The sequence below is a fragment of the Elgaria multicarinata genome, chromosome 1, assembly GCF_023053635.1.
Source record: "Elgaria multicarinata webbii isolate HBS135686 ecotype San Diego chromosome 1, rElgMul1.1.pri, whole genome shotgun sequence".
Taxonomy (NCBI): Eukaryota; Metazoa; Chordata; class Lepidosauria; order Squamata; family Anguidae; genus Elgaria; species Elgaria multicarinata.
The window spans coordinates 70,201,754-70,226,429 of NC_086171.1; the positions used below are offsets into that span (position 1 = coordinate 70,201,754).

Here is a 24,676-nt window from a genome sequence, read left to right on the forward strand (position 1 = left end):
GGGTAATCCTACGTTCATAGGTCTTAATTCACGTTTGGGGAATTGGGAAAAAAAATCACTGAACTGTGAGGATGATACATTGACATGCTGCTTGCTTTAAATATCACGTTTCTGGCAAAGACACATACTGGTTGTGTGATGGCATTTATTGGCCCAGTTTTTGCTGGTGAGAGTATGCAAGTGTTAATATTTTGTAAGCTTCTTTTTCAGGCAAAATGACAAACTGTGGGAAGGATGGGGTGGAGAAGGAAATGCAATCTTGCTCATTCTTCTGGACCTTTCTGTGGCTTTCAGTATCATTGACCATGGTATCCTTCTAGAGTGGTTGGCTGGGGTGGAGATTGGGGGTGCTGGTCTTTAGTGTTTCTGTTCCTAACTGGACAGTAATTACCAGAAAATGATGCTGCTGGACTATTGCTCTGCCCCATTGCAATTGTGCTCTGGTATGCTACAGGCTGTATTTTGTCCCTCATGCTGTTTTAAAATGTACACAGAACCATTCTGAGAAGTTATCTGAAGTACAGTATCATTAGAATGTGGATGACACCCAACTCTTACTTGTTTTCATCTAATTCTGAAGATATTTTTATTTAATCAACCCTTCCTTAACTAACCAGCCACAACTTTATTCAGACTGATTTTAAACGTTTTAACTCTTTATTTCTATTATTCTTATTATTGTTTTCTCCCCTTTTATTGTTCATCACTTGAAAACTTTATTGGATCTAGAACAGTATATAAATCTTATAAATAATTCCTAAGTGGATCAGAGGAAGTGAATAAATAATAGACTGGATGACGGCCAATAAACAGAAGCTCTTCAATGTGGGGTCAGCCTCTTCTGGATGAGGTTGCATGACCCCTTAAAGATCAGGTTCATAGTCTGGGGGCTTTATAGTTTGGCTACAGTTATCCATGCTCTGGTAACATCAGTTGGATTACTGTAATGCCATTTATGTGGGGCTGCCTCTGAAGACTATTTGGAAGCTTCAGCTAGTACAATATACTGCTGCTAGATTGCTGGTTGGGACTCAGATAATCTCTTGCCAATTTTGAATTGCTGCACTGGCTTACAGTCCACTTCTGCATACAATTCAACGTGGTGGTTTTGGCCTTTAAAAATGTCTCAGGGCCACCGTACCTTAAGGACCATTTGCTACCACATGAACCTGACCAGACCTTTAGATTTTCTTTGGGAGGCTTTCTTTGCATCCTTCCGCCATCTGAGATGAGTCGTGCAGTTCCCTGGTTCCAATCCAGGAAGCCAAACTATCCTATGTCCCCAGACACTGTCTAGGGGATATAGGATTGCTCCCTAATTTTCTTTTAAAGCCATCTTAGATAATGGCCGTTACTATATCTTGTAGCTGCGAATTGCATAAATCAACAGTGCGCTTTGTGAAGAATGTTCTTTGTTTGACCTGAACCTTCTGCCAATCAGCTTCATTGGATGACTCCAAATTCTAGTATTATGAGGGAGAAAAAAATCCGCCTATCAATTTTCTCCACACAATGCATAATTTTAATAAACCTGGACCAGTTATTTAAATAACTTTATGTTTATATGTGAGGCTGTCTCTTGTATGGAACGTGGGATTCTGCAATAGAAAAATCAGATGTACTGTGTAGTCATCCTAATATCTACATTTCAGTCAAAACCAAATTTAAATCTGATATGTGAAAACAGCAACAATAAAGAGTCTGTGGCACCTTAAAGACTAACAGTGTTTTATTATTAAGGCATGAGTTTTTGTGGGCTGCAGTCACACTGTCATGTGTCAGAAATGCCTTTGTGCCATGTACATATGCCAAGTTGGACAGTCCTTACGCTGGATAAATAAGCCTGAATTTGACATCAAACCAGACTAACAAAGCAGCCCCTTTTGAATCTGAAAAGAAAAGAATGACCCAACTTTTTTTCCACACAACTCTTAAAGAGCCTCTCTCACAGCGTAAAGGTTGTCAGCGATGAGACAGAATGACACTATACAGAAAAATCGGTTCTACGTTCCTAGTACAGAATGCATTAGGGCGCAATTCCATGCACTTTTGGACAGAAAAACCAAACCCCAACTCCCAGCATTCCTCAGCCAACATGGATGGCTGGGAGAATGCTGGGAAGTGTAGGATTTTCCGTCTGCGCCCTTAGTTTTTTTTGAACGAAAGCGCCCGTCGTAGGCGTGTCTCCTATTGCATGACCCAGTCGGCGAGTGCCCGCACTATGTTCCTGCCCGCACCGACAGCCGTTAAGGCAGGCATAACGGCTTGGACAGGGGCTCGCTGACCCAGCGGACGGCCGAGATTTCGAGCCCCGCCCTAAAGCAGCCTCCGGCGGAGTCCCACATCATCGACCCAACCCACGTCTCTCTCCACCAGTACTGCGCATGCGTTTCTCTTTACGGCCGCCGCCTGCGGGGCTCCACCTTCGCGACTCAAGAAGCGGCGCATGCGCGCTGTGGCTCGTGTGTATGTGTGGGGAAGGTGTCCTCACTTGCAGCTGCCCGAGCGGTCGGCTCGCGGGTGACACTCGGAGCGCGCGGCGATAGAGGCTGTACCAGCAACGCCGGGACCGAAAGGAGGACCGCCGCGCGTGCCTCGCGCTCCCCGGTAGCCTGAGCTCAGCCGTCGGCGCAAGCGTGGGGGGCAACGTCGCTATAGCCATCGGTGGCAGCCAGGCGAAGAAGCCTCCCCTCCCATTTCCCCTTCGGGAGGGCTCTGAGGAGAGCCTCGGGTTGCGGGAGTGGCGGCTCCATCATCCTCGCCTCCTTCGGTGGCTGGGCCCTCGGTTGCCCCACCCTGCTAGCGTGCCTGGAGTCTCTTCGTCCCCCTGAACTCCTTTCTCTTCGTCCGGACGGAGCTGGCCTCTGGTGAGAGAGCCGTTGGCACGGGAGGGGCGGAAGGAGAAAGGGAGGGGGAACCGGAATTGGTGGTTTGGGAGGAAGGCGAGCGAGCGGGCGCTCCCTGCCACAGGGCTGGGCGGGGACCCTTCACTTCGCTGAGGGTGGTGGTAGGCGGGGAAAGGGTTCCTGGTGCCCCCGGACATGTAGGAAGGGGAAGGCCGGCTGCACAGGAAACTCCTGGTGTTCCTGACAAGGCGTGTTGTCTTGGGATCGGGGGCGATCCCTGAGGAGGATAGGCTGGACTAGTCTGGGGGAAGTTAGTCCGCTTCAGCTGAGGACAAGGGAGAAACTTCCACCGATTCTGTACCGTTGCGGATAAAATTACCCGGCGTCTACATGGTAAAGTTGCCAGATCCTGTGGGAAGTCCTGATCTTCAGGGCTGAAATCCTGATCGTATTCGTTTGCAAGGAAGCTCCACAGAAGTTGGGGAGGAAGGGAGAAGTAACTGTTATTATTTATTATTATGCGATGATTAATATGCACAGTGCTTTATAGAGGTCCGTAGGCAAAAAGAAGAAGATAGATCTCTACCCTAGTAGGTTCATGATCTAAATTACACTCTCTACGGGTGCAATCCTAGGCATGTTGAAGTTGAAACAGTGTGAACAGTTAGCTATGACTTTTATCCCATTGATTTAAGTGGGAGCTAAGGACGATTAACTTGGACAGCAATCCTAAGTGGGGTGGGGAGAGGGGAGATCCTTTGCTACTGCCAAAGCCTTGTCAGCTTGTGCCTGCCAGAGCAGAAGGTGTCTGGCAGGTGTGTGTGCTTTGCCTGACTTTTCAGTAGCTGAGGGCCGCAATCGAGGGCTCCTCACTGAAGGAGCTAACTTGGCTCCACCACCAAAATGCCCCATTAATGCCCATGCCAAAAAGTCCATGGAACTTTTTGTTGGCATAAATAGGGCCTCTAGGGCAAATAGCCTCCCTCCTCTAGCAAAGCTTCTTTCTACCAATGGAAGAGGATCTCTGCCCCATCTAAACCCATTTTAGCCAACTGTCTAAAGGGGTTAGGATTCGCTGCTTCTCTGGATCTGATCCAGTGGAAAGTATTTTAAGTGTGCTGAAGATTGCAGCATAAGAGGTACAAGAATCATATTATCGGTTCACTTAATGCATATTAGTTACCCCTTGCACATTGTCTAAATACCCTGTGAGGGTGTATACCAAAGATCACTTGATAGATATTAATTGCTCTTGAACAGTCTTTAATCTCTTATTACATTCACTGTCAGGATAGAAAAGGGACTGGGATGTTTCCACTCAGTGCATGATTAAAAATAAATGTTTGTTCTACAAATACAGATTTTAAGCATGTACTGAATGACTGGTTGCTCTAGAAGTTCTGATGTTAAAACAGGGATGGGTGGGAGGCCAATGCAGTGAGTGTTAATGTACTTTAACGATTTGTGATCAAGTCAAGAAGAGATGTTTAGATTTGATATTTTGTTACTGGGACAAGTTGTGATGCTCAATAGCTTTTTTTCAAGAGATGGGAAGTTGCTGGTGCCTTTGACTGCACTGGGAAATTAAGAAAGGGTATAGTTTCCCCCAGAATATCATTCTAAGCATGCTTGCTCAGAAGTAAGTCCCATTTATTTCAATGGAGCATACTTCTAAGTACATGCATTTGGACCACAGCAAATGGTTTGCTATGCTTTGTATTTTGGAGCATGTGAAAATCTATGAAGAGAACAATTTGAACCCACAGGGCTTATTCAGACAACACACCAAGCCATGCTTAAGCCTCTAACCCTTTTGCAGCAAATAGTGAGTGTGTTTAAATTGTGGTTATGTAGCCATCATGGTTGACAATGATTCACATGACATGTTAAGTGATGGTTCACACGACATGTTTAGCTCAAAATGCTTAACCACCATGGCTTAGCGTAATACTAATAGCGTATTGCCTGAACAGGATCACAGTGTTTTATAGTATATCTAGCAATGTGAACTGCCCTGTTAATTTCATTAGATAATAGTTCTTGTGCTAGAATTTAAATGCTAAATGCCAGTCTTGCTAACAACTTCAAATTTCAATAAGATACTTTTTAATGAATTATGACATATGTGTTTGATCTTTGATGGGTGGTTTAGCCTTCTGGTATTAACTTTTATGAATATGCATCTGAATTCTAGCATTTAAGAATTGTTGTTCCTCTCAAATAACTATTTAGTGACAAGTGACATTACTCTGTTACTATATGTTCTTAATTTGCATTATGGTTATAATTTTGACATTTTTAAGATTCCTTGGGCGATGTTCCTTGGGAGAAGTACTAATAATACTATCTTTCTGGTACTAACAATTCTGCAGCTAGCTTCAGTAACTTTAGTATGTTGTAGACTGCATTATTGTCTAATGAAATTCACTATGTAAATAAAGTTTACTGAAATAGGTGGCATTATTGGATGGTGAGAAAAATAAGATTTGAGCAAGATAACTTAAGGACTAACCTTTTTACATTTGAATCATAGAATTATAGAATAGCAGAGTTGGAAGGGGCCTACAAGGCCATCGAGTCCAACCCCTGCTCAATGCAGGAATCCACCCTAAAGCATCCCTGACAGATGCTTGTCCAGCTGCCTCTTAACAGCCACAGGCTGTTCTTAATGTCAATTAATTTGATCAAGAATCTATCTTCCATAGGTGGAAGGGGTATTTTCATGTTGCCTCTGTGTGGTTTTAACATGGGGATCCCCCTCCACCACAGATAACCTCATTCAGCAGGGTTCCTCAACCCTCTGTGTACTGTTTTCAGTGGTTAGAGGGGATGCAGTGAAGAAGAAGAGGTAGGGCAGTCTGTTTCCATCCGCCCAGTTGCATCTGTTTAAAGCTGGATCCAACCCAAGATCTTCTGAGCTCTTTGAAGGAATAGAAAAAATTAACAAGGAAGATTTTATGAAAGTTGTCTAAAGTTGTGGGAGTTCCCATTTGTAGAACAATCTTTGGCACTGTTTCAAGAGGAGGATTTAATTTTCATCATGACTCTCGCTAGTCAGTATATAGAAAGTAATAGGATACTATTCTGTTTATTGAGCTGTGATTAAGGGAGAACCCCAAGGAACTGAGCTTGTTATGAATTGAACTCTTCCTGCCTGCCTCCCTATATGTTATTGAATAAAATGTAGTTAGCATTTGTAATGGCTGTGGCAAGACAATAGGAAACTTCATTTGATATACTGTTGTATGTAAAATGTGGAGGAGTAGAAAAGTTCATCTTTGTTATGTGGTAAAATAGAATAACATTAAACTCCATTGTTGGATTATTAGGATGCACCTGCTATGTGGCTGTTTTATCCTTTATTAGATTTTTAGTCTATTTTAAGTGTATTTTAGTCTATTTTAAGATCCAGAAGGATTCCCAAGACATCTTACATCAGGTTATTAAAATACAATTAAATTGTAACAACACATCAAGAAACAAAATAGAAGCACAGCAGATGAAACTAACATACCAGAAGACAAAAAACCATCAAACAGAAGTCAGAATAAATGCTTATCTAAACAAAAAATAATTTGGCAGTAGAAAACAGTAAGGATGGTGCAGAGCAAGGAATTTCATAGGGCAAGGGATTCCGCTATCTGGTTGCTGTCACAGAAAATGTTTGTCCCTTGTTTCCACCACCTGAACCACAGATGATGGTAGGACACCATGTGGAAAGAGGAGCTTCCTAATATTCCTTCCTAATATTGGAGGAAACTGTTGTTAAAGTATCCCAACCCCAAACCATTTTAGATGTAAGAGGCTATAAACCAGGACCTTAAATTGCACTTAGAAACGAACCTGCAGCCGGTGAAGATGGTACAGTAGCAGAAATACGTGCTGTCTAAAACTAAGTTTATATTGACTTTACATTTAAGTTGCATCAACTTTCTAATTGTTACCACATCCACCCTGAGAAATTGGATCAGGGATTGGCAACCTGGCACCCCCACAGACATACTGCCCCCAATGGCACCTGCTAGGCCCCCTTCTGCTCTACTCCACCCACCTGAGCATCTCCAGCCTTTTTCTGAGATTCCCCGTAATGCCTATCTCACCGTGCTGAAGTCCTAATGAGGAAGCAGAAAGTCAGCAAATCAGGACAGCCTTAGAGCTTCAGCAATGCTGAGGAAAACAAATATAGAGCAAAGGGGGTTAGGGTAAGGTGTGTGTTGAGCAGAGGAAAGTGAAGAGAAGAAAGAGAGAAACCAGGGAAGCGGAAGGCAAGAAATATGATAAATCAGAGAAGGATGGGGGATGGGGGAAGGCAAGAAAAGTGTCAGGCAGAGAAACGTTGTAGACAGGCAAAGCTGTTGACCTCTTGATAGCTTATTCATATAATTACCAGAACTTATGCTGGTTCTCTATGTTTTTTGTCCGTTTATGTTTCATACTGAGATTTTTCAAAGCATTATTATGCAGAGCTCATGGTATAGTGACAGCATTTCATGCTGATGGTCCCACGTTTGGTCTCTGTCATCTCCACTTAAAGGGTATCAGGCTCGGAAATATTTCTGTCTGAGGTTTTGGAGAACCACTGCCAATGAAAATAGGTAATACTGGGCTAGATGGACCAGTGGTCTCTGTGACGCATCCTGCCCCCCTGTGTTGTCTCAACATCACCTGAGATGCCCACAAGCTACCTGACAGGACTATCCACACCACTAGCACCCAGGACCACTTCAATCACCCCTGTGCTAATGACGTGTGCGAGGGTTTAGGCCTACTGCTGCTGCTCCTATCTCACCTTTATTCTTCAGGCTCCACAGCCCAGCAACCTAGCCCTCAGTTTCCCATTCCGCTGCCACCATTAATTGTTTTATCCTCAGTCACTCCTCCACAGACCACACCAGTTGTTTTTAAATGTAATTAGAATTTATTAACTTAAGTAAGTGCGTGTACATAAGCTTATTGGTTTCTTCAGTTCAAATGCGTATGGTTACAAGGTTCTAAGTGTATTGGTTTCTGTCACTTCTTTCTTACAAGGTTCCATTACAGACTACTAAAATCATCCACTTCTCTCATTTAATCACCCACTTCTCTCTACCCCACTTCTGCCTTCACTTCAAAGAATTCTAACCCACACACTATCTCTCACTCTCTTCCCAGACTCTCTCATAACACTCAAGCTCTCATACCCCACAGACTCATATCACCCCCTCCTCTCACTCACTTAACTATATATAGATACATTTCTCTAGCTCCTCCCACTCTTACTCAGCCAATCTGCACTCTCCCTCAACCATCCAAATCAACACTCAGGCATTCAACACACACACCCTACAAATTGTAAGTACCTTGAGGCTTACTTATTTCCTGAACCTTATACATATAAACAATAACTTTGTATATATATTTACATTTACATCATATAAGGCAGCTGAACATCACAGTCTGAGTCAGTATAAGGTGGTTTCATATATCACATCACCATGAAGATCATTTGTGCAAACAATGTATTCAGTTATGCTATTTTCCCCTCAAGTTCCAGATACCTCTTTTCTTTTTGTTGTTGTTGAGGAAACTGAGTGGCTGTTCATCGCAAACTGATTCCATTATGGGTATGCGAAATCAGACATTGAAAATCACTAACATGATGTTTAAGGGTCAAACTGCACGTTACCGTGCAGCTGCATCTAACCTTGTTTTAGTGATGGCTCTTGGTAAATACTTTTGTTGTTGTTGCAAACTTTGAAGACTCTGTTGAATTAATGTTACATGCAACTGTATGGTAATAGTTTGGCCCTAAGTTTTTTTGAGGGAGAAGCTCTGCATGTATCACTTTATTCCTGTGTAGGTGGATTTTAAACACCATGGGAATGTCTACACCAGTCGATATCCTGGGAGCAGGGAGTGATGATCCCTCCATTTGCCCGGGATATCGACAGGCCCCTTTAGCCTGATTTTTCCCATGGTCCTGGGATGATCCCAAGGACCGTGGGTGGTGTGGGCAGCCATCCTGGCTTCTTCTCTCCCCGCTAGTAGCAGGGGTCATCAGAGGGAAGGAACTGGGCTGGGGGGAATCTAGGGCCATCAGGGTGGAGGAGCAGGGTGAGGGTTCCCCCCCCCAACTTTTTCACTTGAGTGCAGGTGCACTCCAGCGCCTGTCTTTCTTTTTTTTAAAATGGTGGGCGTGACATCCTGCTTCCTCCCTGGACATTGTGCGCCACATGTGAACCCAGGGGGAGGATCTCGTGATCAGCATATGGTGAGATTCTCTCCCTTCCCTCCCCTGGTGTAGACATGTCCCATGTCTGCCTAAAAAGTGAAGGTATGTCTTGTATATTTATAGTACATTCTTAAGTAGGATACTTTAGTGTGTTGCATACACTTGATACACATTCTTTTAGTCCAGGCATCAAAGCAGAAAGTAAAAGATGAGGTGGAGAATATATCCTATAGTATCTTTCTCTGCCTGTAGGTGACCAGAAGATCTCCACATATCAAGCAAGTTTGGAGGCTGAAGTCAAAGTAGCCCCAGACCCAAATGAGGAGACGTTTGATTTGTTAAGTTGCGAATGAACATAGAAGACCCTCAGGCTTGTGTATTCCCTTTGCAAGTGGTATTATGTGCTGTGCTATCCTGTTCTGGGATACAGCATAATTTGCCTCAGTGTCTGAATGGGATTGACTCTAATCCTCAGGATCATACAAGTAGTCTGACATGTGGTAGCTACTCATCTCTTATGAAGTAGGAATGCCTTCTATTTACTCATTCATTCTTGAAGTGGATGCTAGAAACCGTTTATTGTGCTATGATATAGATGGCCATCCACAATGGCTGTATTGACCATGACAGTGTTGAAGGTGGAAAAGTCGCAACCGGTTATTTGACTTGGTCTTCAAGAAGCACTGCATATTGGAAATGCAGACTTCATCAGATGTAGTTCTTCAATCTGTTGTGTAACTAGCTGATCTCCCAAATATGGGGCAGCACAGTAAAACAAAGGAGAAATGAGATATTTGCTTGTAACTGTTACTGTTTTGAATTGTTCATTGTGCAGTCACACTTCCCACCTATCTACTGTGTTGTAGAGGGGTTAGATTCTATATTCTATTCTATGTCCAATAGTATCCAGAAAGTTGGAGCTCCTTTAATCTCAAACCCTATTAAGCTCAATTAATGATTGTTTTAGCACACCATCTCCGAGCTTACAGTCATATCTCTGTATCCATTGCATGGTAGATGAAAGTAGATATAGACCACAAGTTGTAATTGGAATGTGTGAAGTTAGATCTGCAGTACTATTTTTAGGCATGTGCGCCTCGGTGAGTAGCACCTAGAAACACCTTTAAGTCATTCTTAGGAGCTGTCCATAGTATTTCCTGAAATTTGACTAAAGATGTAGTCTTAAACATGCCCCACTAAATTCAGTGGGATTGATTTTCTTTTAAGTGTGTTTAGGAATGCAGCCTAAATCTTACTTTAAAATTAGAAGTTAACTTAGTGAATGGCCAGTTCTGTCCCTTGTAAATGTCCCCTGTAAATGCTCATGCTGCTTAGCAGGAGAGGGTATCAGAAGAGCAAAAGCTGTCTTGTGGAGTAGAGTATGAACTTATGTATGTTTTAAAAGTTTTCCTGATAATCTTTTCACTTTATTTTAGATCTGGCACTTGGATCTGACCCAGTCTTGTGAGAAAACTGCATATTTAAACATGGGGACTCCTGGATCAGGAAGAAAAAGAACTCCAGTTAAAGATAGATTTTCTGCAGAAGACGAAACTTTGGGTCATATTGCTAGAGAGGTTGGTATATGTATGCATATATTCCCAACTAAATGACAATCATAATTTGGAGATTAAAATTCTGCTACAGAAGCTTTTAAAAAGGCAGAGAAGACACAGTTACAGGTACTTAAAAAGTGACTGGATTGGAACAAATTTTTTATTTATTTATTTATTTAAGGATTTTTATGCCGCCATTCAGCCAAAAAAGGCTCTCACGGCGGCTTACAAAAGTATTTCTTGACAGTCCCTGCCCACAGGCTTACAATCTAAATAAAATGATACTATGTTTACCATGTGATACAAACCCAAAATGTGGTGTTGTGTTATGTTTATTGATTCTCATTGCTATAGTTCTTATTGATTTAAAACATTGGAAAAAACTCAAAAGGTTGTGTTAAATTTGAAAGTGTTTGTATGAAAAATATAGTAACCATGTTACAATCTATCCGTTTTTACTGGTATTCTAAACTGAAAACAAGGAGACCTTGTGCTGGCATTTGGGAGTGGGGACACATACACTCAGCTAGTAGCAAGGCACAAATTATTGATCCACTGTTGTTGCTGTGTTCCCTTGCTGTTTTCTTTGTTTCATGTGTGTTTGTATCTTTTAACTGGGTTCAGTTAATCCAGTTAAAGAGCTTAGGTTCAACTGGGAGCTTAACTTGCTGGGAACAAATATGGCTGCTTGCAGCATAATAGTAATGATGCTTCAAGAATCCATGCAGCAATATTCTTTTTCTTTATAAAATGTAAGAAAATAATCCAAATATTTCCTTTCCTGTTAACCTCTGGAGAAAGAAAGCAATATAGTCTCCAATCTTGTATTTCAAGATTTAGATTTAAGGGGGAGGGGAATAGTTAACTTTTTTTAAGCCTAAATCAAGCTTAGTTTTGAACAAGAAAAAAAGAATGAAAGAAAAAAGAAAGGAAGAGAAGTGGTGTAGGTAGATCATTTAAAAAAACCAACTAGTTTTTTCACTGTGGTAAATTTAAACATTTTAGAACCTTGGCTATCTTTCTGGTCTGTTTTCACAAATACTTGCTTTGGGATATGCCAGTTACAAATGGTTTCTTTTTTGAGCTGATTGTTGAGTCTGCTTCAGTTGTTGCTATCTATTTTTCGATCTTGTTTTCCACAGTGTCCTTCAGGCTAATCAACTCTCTAAATCCTTTGTTTACATTGGTGTTATACTTAGAGTTATTTTATTTAATGTACTCTCATATAACTCTCCTTTACATCTGGTCCAAACAGATGTAAATCTAGTCCTTACTCTTACTCATACTCGTTCTGAATGATTTAGAATAGGGATAGGCAAGTTAGTTCTTCATAAGAGACTGCACATACTATGAGCCAAGATGGGCTGGAGTGTATGTAATATAATGAATTTGTTGTTAACCATGGCCTGACAGTCTAGAATAGGGGTAGGCAACCTTTTTGGGACCACAGGCACACCTGTCTTTTTCCCCCTGGGCCTGTGGGCACATTTGTTATGCGGTCCTTTGGGCTGGCTAATGTTTATTTGGGGGATTCTGTGTTTTGTTGCTATTACCCCTCCCTGGTGGGATTGTGTCTTTTCTTGCCCCTCCTCCCAATCCTGGTAGGATTCTGTCTATTATTGAGATGCTCCATTACTGTTCTTATCTTATTGGGGGATATTATTGGGCCTTTTAAAACTACAATAAAATCCAAACCATGACTATAAAAGCTCATATTTTGTGGCAAGACATTATTATGTAATGTTAGCATTTAAATCCCGATTCACATTAGCTTCATGGCATGGGAACACCTGAGCCAATCCCATGCTGCTATGAGAAGGAACTATGTCCTCGCACCATTTCCCATGTTGTTTCTTCACCAATTTTACCAGATGAGGATCAGGCAATACCCAGCAACTCTGTCCCCTGTCCACTTCCGCTGCAAACAGTAACATTTTGCATTGAGCCAAGTCTGCATAATTTGCACATATTGTTGTTCAACTTTATTTGAGAGAAATGGTACATTATTAAAGGTCTGTCAAGGTTGTTGAGAGGGAAAGGGATGAAGAGCAAAAGGGAAGCTTTTTCTACTAGTCCCTCATTCTCCACCCTTCCACCACTAATTTATGCTGTTACCAAGACAGAGGAAGTGGTGGAGCCAGGCCTGATTTCTTCATACTTCCTGAATGTGGCACCTGTTGTTGTTGTTTTGGGGAGGGGGAGGGAAGCATAAGAAATGTCTTGATTCCTCCTGTAAACCTGGGTTATATTGTCTCCACCCTCCAGATCTCATAATAGCTGGTCCACCAAGTATTGGTTTGGTGTACAGGTTTGCTGTCACTGCAACATTGTTCCAAAAAGGTTTTAATGACAAGTGCACTTGGTACAGTACTGGGATGGAAGCTAAATCTGTCTCTTGTGATCATGGAACCTAGAATGAAATAGTTTTGCTCCCTCAGTTATCTCAGATTGCAGCCACCTTATTCATAGAAATCTATTGAGCTGTTGAGAGCCAAGCTGGTCACTGTCAACATAGCTCTTCACTAAGTTTTTTTCTTCTCGTTCAGGGTTATGCTAGAGTATGATAGAACTTGGGATGGTATATTGGGAATTCATCTCTGTATGAACAGATGCTTTGCAAATTGTGAAGCAAAGGACATGCAAATATTTTTGACAGACAAAACGATCATTCCATAAATCTGCATAGGGTTGCAACCTAAAACTCATGGTTGAAAAGTTGATTTTCAAACTGTATTTTTGTTAGATTTCTGGATTACCAAGTATAATATTTTGATAATGGTAACTTTGATCATTGGTCATTTAAAATAGTTAATTCAGTTTTTAAAAAAGTATTATTGAGTCAGAAATTCGTCTCCTTGTGTTTGAAGCAATTTTCTTTCAATTTAACAGGCAGAAGCACGGCTTGCAGCCAAACGTGCAGCCCGAGCAGAAGCGAGAGATATACGCATGAGGGAACTGGAACGACAACAGAAGGAGGTACTGGAGCAGTTATACTTTGAACAAAATTCAGGTTATCTTAGCTTCAGTACAGTATATCAGTGTTAATAACATGCACCAGTCCCTTACTGTGACATTATTGCATGATTTTGAACACTACTCTGAAAGCTGGTGAGATGTTTTTCCAAGTGCTGCAACATTCTTCAGGCCTAGTTCAGTTTGATTATTAAGGTTGTGTTGTACTTATACAATGGGAAGTGTAAGATGGTCCAATATGTGACAAACCAAATGACCAGTTAATATAAAACACATGTCTGAATATTTCTTGGATTTATATGAAAAATAGTTCCCAGTGTGCTGAGGATGTCAGCAACTATTGTACAGGAGCTGCAGCACTTGTAACACGCTTGAGCAGGTGGGTTATATGTTCCAAAAAGTAGGATCTCTTCTGTTATCCATAAAAAATGAAATGATATTTTTTTTAGTTTTTTAGGATAATGCTGTTGTACAGTAGTGTCAGGTGAAAGTAGGCTGGCTTAGATCCAGATTTTATGCAACTTGGGCAATGGCTTTCTTGCCCCTTCCTCCACATCCCAGCCCCTTCCTGAGGATTGGAAGATCTTCAGGAAGGTGCTGGGATGTGGTGCAAGGGAAGGGGCAGCAGTATTCTAAGGTAAAATTTGCAAAAATAGGGCAAAAGCAGTGCTTGATTTTTGTTGATTCTTCCCTCATGTAGTCCCCTGTCACATTTTAGACATTACTTTAATTTATGAAATTGTTCTTTAGCTTCCAAAATCTTAAAAAGTTTGAAAATAACCACTGCAATATATTATAATTAGCAGTCTTGTAGCTAAGCTTTTGTTTACTACTTTTTCAAGTGTGAGTTTGGAAGAGAAAGGGGAGCATGGAGATCAACTGCAGGTGTATGTGTGTGTATAATTTCTAAGTGCTAAAAAGCAGTATGTATTTGTCTTGGGCCTCAGATTTAAAATACTGAAATATCACTATTTCTGCTGGATTCTGAACAGTATCATGGCATGTAATGGGAGGCAGAGTCTATCAGAGCCCAGATTTGTTAGACATGAAATACAAAATGTAAACGCTTTCAACAGAAGTTCTTACTACTACAGATACTTTTTGAGTGAATTGCATAAGTTATAGCCAAACTTTGTATTGCAGATATTTTTCACTCTCTTTTTGTGTGTGATGAGAGTTAAGAACTTGTGTGGTTGATGTAGCAAATAAACATGGAAAGTCCTCATTAGTCCAAATAAAGTGTATAAAAAAGTGTAGACAATGTTTCTTTTATATGCAGCTGGTAATTAAGAGGAGTTTAAATAACAATGGGCGAGTTCGCATGACACGACAACCCACCCTGGCAAATAAGCTGGTGGGTTTTTTGCAGAACAAACTGCTGGACTGATGATTTTTATTCCCCCTCGAACTTCCACCTGGCTCTGGCACATATCCCAGGGAATTTTGCAGCAGAACCTGTCTTGTCTGCCTGTCCCATCCCACTCCTCACTCTGATCGTGACCTTGTTTTCCTTCCCCAGTGTTTTTTTTCAGGCCCCCATTTGCAAAAATGGACCTGGAATGAGATAGATAGATAGATAGTTTTATTCATTTGCCCCAGGAATTTGCAAAAATGTCTTCGCATTTTTTTTTTAAATTGTCAGTTTTCCAATTAAGCAATTTTGCAAATATATATATAGCCTTGCCTTGTATGTTTCAACTGTCAAGGGGAACTAATGTCAGTATGAAATATGCAAGGTGATTGACAAGATGGAATTGCAAATAGGCTAATTTGACAGCTATTGACAGGCCTGGAAAAATGTGAATGGGAGCTGTGAAGGGTGGGGAGGAGAGCGTAGAGGAGTGTAGAACTCCTTAATAGGACTTGACAGAGACTTGGGGAACTGTGGAATGGAAGCAGAACACCCCAAGTGTCAGCTCAACATTTCAACTCTGGGGGTCACTTCGCTAAGTGGGTTCCACATGTCAAACTGTGGGGATCAGGTTGCAAAGAGTGCGATCTGATCCCCTTTCCTGAATTTGACAGTTGTCAGTGTGCGCAAATTATCCACTGACATGCTGGGGAAATGGGACCAGATTGCACCCTTAGCACAATTATTCTCAAGTTCTGAAGTGTGGAACTTACCCTTGGGGGTCTCCCAAATCCATTTACCACACATCTTCCCCAAGTGGTTTTAAGGATTACCTAGGGTCCACCCTCTTTTCAGAGCTCCCATTTGCTGTAAAAAGGGGATAGACCCTAGATCACCCTTAAAATGTCTTGGGAACACTCAAGAAGGGGTGGAATGGAAGGAGGGCAAGGGTAAATCTCACATGTTAAAATTTAGGGGTAACTTTGCTAAGGGACTGTTCTGGTCCCCTTCACCCCTGTCCACTTGTCAGCTATCTTGTGAATTACCTTGTATGTTTCCTAGTACACTTGGTTTCCTTTGACAGCTGAAATGTAAAAGGCAATAGACAAGTCTATATATAGTTTGGTGCAATTACGAAAAACTGACCAAAAATAAATAAAAATACAAACTGAATTATAAAGACATACATGCCTGGGGCTGAAAAAAAATGCACACAGTCCCAGGGCTGAAAAAGAAAATAAAAAATAATTTTCAGCCCAATGTTAGTCTTACATAAACTGGGCTAGTACGACACAAAACCCCACTGTGAGTGACAATTTGTGCAAATATCGGGGTACATTTATTTTTAAAATGCGACTGCCACTTGGGCATCAGTGGAGTGTCTGTCACTACAGCACAGGCAGGATCGTTTGGCAACAGCAGCAAGGCTTTCTGCCACTCTTCCCAAGTGGCCACTTGCCAATGCCCTCAACCATTGATGGGTTGGCAGGTCCAGGTTCGTACGGCATGCCAACAACCCTTAAAGCAAGTCATGGGTTGTTAACATAGCTTGTTGCCCAGAAGCAAGCCATCCTGTGGGAATTGGTTCGGGTTTGCATGTCACAACAACCCACCATGGCTTGTCACCCACAGTAGGTTTTTGTGTTGTGCTAGCCTGTTCTATGTAAGACTCATTGAGAGAATTAATGTTAATATAAGTTAGACACCTGCTAAGGACTCCTTGTGTTCAATATGGAAAGTAATTGTTTATATTTTATGATGAATTCATACTGATGTTTGTAGTTTTGAGGACATTGTAATGGCATGGATCATTATTAGTGTATTTGAATTATTTGTCAATGTGCCTCTGGCTTTGCCTGTATTGCATTTAAACTGGTATAATAGATCTTTGAATAGCACTTGGTAGGCTTTGCTAACAGAATATAACTGTGGAGGTTAAATGAGAAATTGGAACAGTTTTTATGACAACTTTTTAATATAGTATTGGAATATATATTTCTTTCTATATTTTGTAAGCAGAATCTGTGTGAAATGGAAACTATTCTTGTTGGAATTGCCTTATGCTTGTGAAATAAGATTATTTTTACCTTTTTGTAGCTTTCTCAGCGTTCGTATGATAGAAAATGGGGACATATCCAAAAGTGGATGGTAGGCCAGGATTGCCTGTTGTGTGGTGTGTTACACTTGAAAAACTAACTGATTGGAGTGTTCCATTTACTAATGCCTTGTATAGTCTATGAAGTTTGAGTATCAACAGTAACATGTCTTTGAGTTAAAGGTTGAAGACATCTATGAAGAAACTATGAAGATATTTTCATGAAAAATATGTAAAGCAACTACATAAATATATTAATACAGTGAAAAATAAGTGTCAGTTATGAATTTGTGTAACTCTCCCACTGAAATCTGTTGGATTTAAAAGTGCTTAATCTTGGCTGGGTTATATCCTAAATTTTATCATTCTGGTACTGAATAAATGAAGACCTAAGGAACATGTGTTTGTATTACACACCCATCTGTCTTGAGTGAATTCAGCCAAGTTAATGTGATCCCAGGCTCTCTTTAACCATTCTTTATTTAAGGATTTTGGGGCCTTCCAAATTTTTAGCAATAAGTAGTTTTACATGGAAATTCAATTAAGAATTAAGTATTTTCGTTAAGAAGAAAACAACATATTTATTCCCTATATCTGGAGTACAATCTTGGTTATTATGGATTAGTTCCAAAAGTGCAAGGATTTTTCCCATTCCCTAAAATGCCTGTTGTGAAAGGATCTTTCCTGAGGCTTGAGAAAACCTCTTGAAAAGTGTGGGCTTTGGCATAGGGGGCTGGAGCAGGAGTGTGTGTGTGTGAATTGCCCTAAATTTGTTAATGTAAGGTGCCTCGTCACAATTTTGGGTGATTCTCCACTTCTGCTTCAGGGAGAGGGAAATCCTTGCATGCGTGGCTTCTGCTCATCCAGTCTTGGATCTAACCCTGTGGTCAGAATCCAGTGGGCTGCTTGCCCTCCTGCCAATTCTTCTCCACCCCCATCAATTCTGTTATGCAGGTGACCCCCACCATTTGTGCAATAGTGATTCAGCACTTCTGGGGCAACCTGAAACCAGTGGAAATGCTCATTTCTGGAAGGAGGCAGGTCAACAAAGCTTATATAACAGAGCTCCGCCAACCTGCCTCCTTCCAGAAACTAGTGTTTCTGCTTATTTCAGGGCTTCCCCTAGGAAGTGCTAAATCTCCCTTGTATAAGCGGTGGGTCCTCCTTGTGCACTGGAATTGGCAGGACCCACCACTTGTGGAAGGCAATTAGCAAGAGGAAAGGAATCAGTGGAGGAATAAAGGCCCATTGGATTCTGCCCCAAATTGCTAATCTTTTAATAGAAATAACTTATTTTGGGTAATCATATAACATGTAGCATAAATCAGCTTTCCCCACCATATCCTCTACAATCAAACTCTGAATTGTAATTATAAATCACAAGTTTTTCCTGTGTTAATTACTCTCTGTATTTGATTGGAGTGGAAAAAAGTAAACTTTGCCAGGGCATCATAAATATTCCAAAGTTTTTAAAGTATCTGATAACCTATTTTAAATCTCCATGCGAAATAAAAATATTCAGTATATAAAGTATTTGAACTTAAATTATTTTATTTGGCCTCTAGTAAAATCATTTTTGAAATAATGCATGTTCTTGGTTTGTTTCTTCGTTTAGATGGCAGAGTCTGTAATTGATACTTGGCTGCTCATAATTGGACAGGAAATTGTGTGCAAGCGTGTTGCGACATAAGCATTTGATGCTGCCCGTATACCCCAAAATCAATGTGATGTCATCAAATTAAAATCTGGGTAGTATAATAACCCGCAATGCAACGCTGTGGCTGTGCCTTCTAATGTATGAAGTTGTGACTTAATTTTTTGTTGTTTTTTTACAAATCTAACTATAAATCATAAGGAGAGAGCCCTTATAAAGGCTAAGCAGTAATATATTTGGAAGTTGCTTCTATGTAATAAATGGATTGGAGAGAAATAAATTTCATTGCTCAGCCTTATAGATCTCTGTAAGCAGGCATGCGGGACCGATTTTTTTCTGTAAATATTTTGTAGGTCCATTTTTCACTTTGACTATTGAACATATTATTGGTGAACCTCTTATTGGTGAATTTGTTGGTAATATGTGACTTACGTTGTCTCTTCTGTGGATATAGTTTTGGATCTTTATAGTTTTGAATTGCTCATTGATGACACTGTAAATCATACTTCTGTTCCTGTTGAATAAGAATCTACATATATTTATACATATATTATATAGTAGTTATAATTGAGAAGAAGCGTGAAACTAGAACTGAGGAAACCCTGTTTCAAATTTTCTCTCAATCCTTACATTACAGGGAGGTTATGCTAATGAAATGGAGGGGGTGGGGAAGAGCTATGTATGCTTCTCTGATCTCCTTGGATAAAAATATAATTAAAATTATAGTTACTGTAATATAGTAGAAGAGGCAGTTCCTCGTGGTTTTTCTGAGGGAAACACTGCAGTCCTTCCATGAAGTCTGTTTTCACTTTTCTTAATAGCATAAGTGAGTATTTTTTGCATGCCAGCAATTAATCTTAACATTTAACTAGGACAGCAACAGCTAATTGATCAGTTAAATCAGTTGCTTAATTTTTTTTTAATTTTAAAACTTTTAAATTCTTTAAAAGGCATCCCTGATTAATCAGGCAGAATTGTATTATAAATACAATAGCTTATAAAAAGTGCACATGGTAAGCACCATCCTACCCTTTTCTTCTAAGCCAAACATCTTTTCTAAGATGATTCCTAGTATGACACACGTGTATCATCTATAAACAAATATGCTTCCTTCCTCAAATATTGTTTTGATTGTACACAAATGTATGCAAATTTAATTGATCAATTTAAAAGTTATGGTTTTAGGTTGCAACCTAATGGGTTAGTTTCATATAACATATTGGGTAATCTGGAATGTATTTAGATGAACTGATAACACATTGAAAAACAAGGTAGGCTCCCATAAGGTACATGGAAGAAGAATCAGACTTGTGTGAACAGTAGTTCAGTAATTTTCACAAGTTAAAAATACTAGTGTTATTGTTTTGTTTTGTTCTGGACTTCTCTTCCTATTTTTCCTCTTTCTTAAATAACAGTGTCTGGTATTTCTCTTCTTAGGATGATTCAGAGAAGGCTAGATATTCACACCGGTCCAACCGGCAATCATATCTGGTTTGTACTAGCCTCTAAAGTCATAGGTTTTTTTTCTGTTCCATAAAAAGATAAAAAGAAGGAAAAAAAAGTGTCACCTTATTTTTGTTTCAATTTTGTGACTAGGGAGCTGATGACTTGGTGTCCAGTCGAAGTACTGGTAGTCACAGGGTTAGTACTTAAAATTTGCCTTTGATAAAGTTCATAAAGTTTTCATTTATACGCATGTGGAATGTGTTTCTTTGATTTTTCCTTTAAAACAAGCAAACAGAAGGTATAGAATGTTTTAAAAGCTTCAAAGAAAATGCCTACAATAGGAGAATATGTTTTTATGAAATAAACTTTAGGGGGAAAACTTTGAAGTTCAAAAGATTCCTGTCTCTGATGTAATGATGTACACCGATTCATCTGAGATCTAAATGTCTTTTAATGTCAAGACTTTGCCAGTAGAATGTGTGTCTGTTTAGGGAAGAATGATTGAGAAAGAGAACAGAGTACCAGTGAAATAGAGATGTTATTGGGCTATTACTCCCATCATCTCTGACTATTGGCCATGCTGGTTGGGACTGATGAGAGCTGGAGTCCAAGTTCTCCACTCCTTTTCCAATCAAACCATTGATGTTAATTGCATTTCAGTGTTGAAATGCATTATGTTAATAAATATGAGAACTAGAAATATGAGAATTACAACCAAAAGCATGATGTATTAGATTAACGTAAAGCTAAAATACTATGAAATTTCACTAGAAAACCAAGAAATAAAAATGTCCATAAAGCAATGTTTTTTGCAGTGAATTTTACTTTTGAGATTCATAATTTTCTACAATTCCATTCTTAAGAGTCCCTCCACTGATGTCAGTGGGTCACACAGGAGCAGAACAAGTACTTCCAGGAGGAGAGATCTTGTGGTGCGTAGTCCAGATGAGCATGCTGTGGTTTGTTCACATAACACTTGTGTGCACTAATAAGAAATAGTGATGGGAAAATATTTTAATAAATCTTGGAAGCTCAACGTGTTAAGTGAGAACTTTGTAGGGAGGAGTCAGAGAAAAACAACAAAACTCCATGGCGATTAAAATCACAGTCCTTAAGGCCAGCATTTGTTTCATGAGTTGTGAACGGGCAAGGATTAGTTTAACTTTTTAAAAATGAGATGGAGGCAGGTAGGGGTTATATTTTTATTTATATCCAATAGAATCTTTGAAGGCCTATGGCAAATACCAGTGTCTACAAAATGTGTTTTAAAAAGCATGTCTCTCTCTGTGTGATCTATATTATATGTAATACAAATAGGAATTCTTTATCTCTGATTGGTAATTTTACCTATATTGGTTTGTGTGGTTCTTTTATTTCAGCTCCTGCATTTGGATTCTAACAATTTCTTTTTCTTTTACTAAAAATTGTGTGATTATGGGAAGACTAGATATACAAAATATTCACATTCTCTCTGCATTCCTAGAATTTGTATAAGAATGTGTATAAGCATTTGAATAAGAATGAGATGATTCCATTTCAGAGTTATATTTGATTTGGAAAGGAGCAGGTATAACATTTAATAGGTGTTAAAGGAATGAGTAACCTCTTACTTCTCTTAATAACAGAGAATTGTTTTATAAAATAAGCAAGGTTAACCGGCAGATTTACAATGTAAGATATGAGGTGCAAAAGAGACTGTGTTCATACAATCATGCAGGGGGAAGAAGCCATCGTGGCTTCTCCCCCTCCCCTACGTGGTCGCCAGTTGTATAATAACCCGCAATGCAACGCTGTGGCTGTGCCTTCTAATGTATGAAGTTGTGACTTAATTTTTTGTTGTTTTTTTACAAATTGTTTCCATCGCTTTGTGTTTTCTGTAGAAGGGCAATAAATCAATTAGCAGAAGCAGCTTCAAGAAACAAAAGGATGTTACTTTTTTTTTTATTTGTCAGGAAAGAGACAGAAATAATCGAAAGCCTCACTGAAGAAATGTATTCAGTTGGGAGATTTAAAACCAGTCTACCTCCTTTTGATGGCTCCCAGATTACTGTGAATTGGAGCTATGAAAAAAGGGTTAACCCTAGATCACTCTTAAAATGACTTGCTGGAAACTCAGGGAAGTGTGCAATGGAAGTGCAGCGGGGGGGCTCCAAGTGTTAGTGCAACACTTAAAACACTGGGTATCACCTAGCTAAGGAGGCGATCTGGTCCCCTTTTCCCGAGCTGTCAGTGGATAATTTGTGCACAATTACCCACTGACAGCTCAGGAGAAGGGGACCAGATGGCCCCCTTAACAAGGTGATCCCTAAGTTTTGAAGTGTAGAACTGACCCTCCCCCCATACCCTATTACACACCTCTCCAAATCTCCAGCAAGTTTTTTAAGGGTAATCTAGGGTCCACCCCCTTTTCGCAGCTCCTATTCACAGTAACATAGTTATCTGATTCAAACATAATGACAGGCCATGGGCTGTTATGCACGAGCAGGAGAGACCAGGCATGCTACCTGCGGTAAACAGGTTAACCCATGGTTTGTTATTGGGTTAAATGCTGGGTTGTTTAACCCCTAAATAACCCAGCAGTCCAAGTTTGAATGTCATGCTCATCAACCTATGAAGGAGCCGATCATGAGTTGCTTAGTATAAGTGGAAGTCATGCCTGCTTTCATACACTTTTCTCTGACAACCCATGGGTTGTTGAATCCATGGGCTATCGTTGTCTATGAAGTGAGGTACGGCAGACTTCTCTGCTTATGTACCTTAAAGATCAGCTCTGTCAGGGGCTTTCTGCATATCATTAAACGGAATGATAAGTATCATCTATAATTTCTGTGCCCGGTACACTGTGATAATACATATGAAATGCATGTGGAGTAACTTCATGTGTGGTGTTGAACAATACCCAAAAGGGAAAATAAGCAGATTCTAGATCGTCCAAAGCTAATCTATTTGTTTTGCTCAATTTTCATTTTCAAAAATGAAAATGGTTTAAATGATCACATGGTGGTTTAGAATTTTTTCTGAGGCTGCCACTGCTTCTTGATGTTTGTAAAGTTCTAATTTTTTACTCAACAGAGTCATGCTTATGGGGATTCTCATGGTGGAAAGAAGTCTTCTAGCTCTCATAAAGAACTTTTGGTTAGTGTTTTCAATTAGGGTCTGCTGTAGTTTTACCTCTTCATAGCTTTTATACAAACAATATTTTTCACATATGCTTATTATGTTGGCTATATAAGGTGCCTCTTCTAACTGAAAAAAAATCTTGCTGACTGGGCAAACTCTTTGACTACATTATACAAGGGCAGCTAAGCTGGCAGAGTTAAAATGTGGGGATTGGGGATTGTAAAACCCTGGTGAGAAACTAATAGTTTCCCCTATTTCCCTCTATCTTCTAGCATGTTTGTCATTTAGGGTGCAATCCTGTTGGATCGGCCCTTGGTACTCTTAAGCCTCTGAACATAGAGGCTTATGAGTATCCAAAACAGAGCAGGAGGTGCACTGTGCCTCCTGTTCTGCAATTTAAGTAGAGAGGTATATTCATCTATCTAGGTGAGGCCTTGGGGAGGGGGAGGCTTGGGAAGCTTGTATCCCTGCTTCCCCAGTCCCTCCCCTCCCTGCTCACTGGCACACACCCTTTCCCTCCTCTCTGAACTCATATTTGTGAGCTCATAGAAGCCGCCACCGCAGTTCTCTCCGTGCCGGCTGTGAGGGGGTGGAGGAGGGGGCAGGGAGCTCGGACTCTTGTCTCAGAGCCCTAGGATTGCTCTCTTATCAGTCCGGATCTACACTACTGCTTTAAAGCGCTTTATAACAGTTTTGACAACTGTATATGGAGTGTGTCCTGGGCCCCAGCAGTTGTCAAAACTGTTATAAAGCACTCTAAAGCAGTAGTGTAGATCTTGCCTTAGACTTTTTATATATGTGTTGTTCCTTTCTGAATTTTTTTCCAAGGCATTTTGAATTGTTGACCTTAATATTGAACTCATAAAGTAAAGCTCCCCCCCGGTTTTGTATTTGTTCTCACTAGTAATAGGAACGTAGTTGATTAAACCCCTCAGTAATGAGTGCTTGAAATTCCATTGAAAAACAGCCTATATAAGGTCAGATACTTGAAATTAAGTAAACATCTGAAACCACTTCACTGAATTATTGCAACATAGCTTAAATATCTTGATTTCTAGAAAACATTTGTACACAATTTGAGAACACTTGGGTTTGTTGATTTTTAGGATAACTGTTTTTATAGAGGGTCACTGATTAAATTTTATGACTTCTCTTGGTGCAGGTTTAAATGGCTGTTCAGTCTAAACTGCACATTGAACAGTTTAGTGTACTTTAAAAAAAATATTTTCAGCAGTTAATGTGAAGTTAACCATTTCACTATTTAAAGATATTGAAATATAGTGAAAAATACTTTCCTGTTTACCAGATGTATACATACAACCAAATATTTATCTGGTATACATTAATACAGGTCAATTCAAAAAGTTTACCTACTTTTATTTGTTAAAAGCAGCTGCCCCTAGAAAGTGTGTAGCATATGAGAA

At 40.1% G+C, this 24,676-nt stretch overlaps 1 protein-coding gene across 5 annotated transcripts in view; it reads left to right on the forward strand.

Moving 5' to 3' along the window:
- The first annotated feature begins 2,709 nt into the window (after positions 1-2,709).
- The window catches only part of LRRFIP2 (LRR binding FLII interacting protein 2), a 53,956-nt gene continuing 31,989 nt past the window's right edge, over positions 2,710-24,676 (forward strand). The window contains exons 1-8 of one of the 5 annotated variants that reach the window (XM_063129941.1): positions 2,710-2,867; positions 10,494-10,634; positions 13,503-13,589; positions 17,035-17,085; positions 20,124-20,177; positions 20,283-20,327; positions 20,996-21,064; positions 23,205-23,267. In XM_063129941.1, coding sequence (XP_062986011.1) covers positions 10,545-10,634; positions 13,503-13,589; positions 17,035-17,085; positions 20,124-20,177; positions 20,283-20,327; positions 20,996-21,064; positions 23,205-23,267 — 459 coding nt within the window. In that variant the 5' untranslated portion in view covers positions 2,710-2,867; positions 10,494-10,544. The remainder of the gene's footprint in view (positions 2,868-10,493; positions 10,635-13,502; positions 13,590-17,034; positions 17,086-20,123; positions 20,178-20,282; positions 20,328-20,995; positions 21,065-23,204; positions 23,268-24,676) is intronic. The other 4 variants (XM_063129958.1, XM_063129950.1, XM_063129967.1 and 1 more) reach the window with 4 other exon arrangements.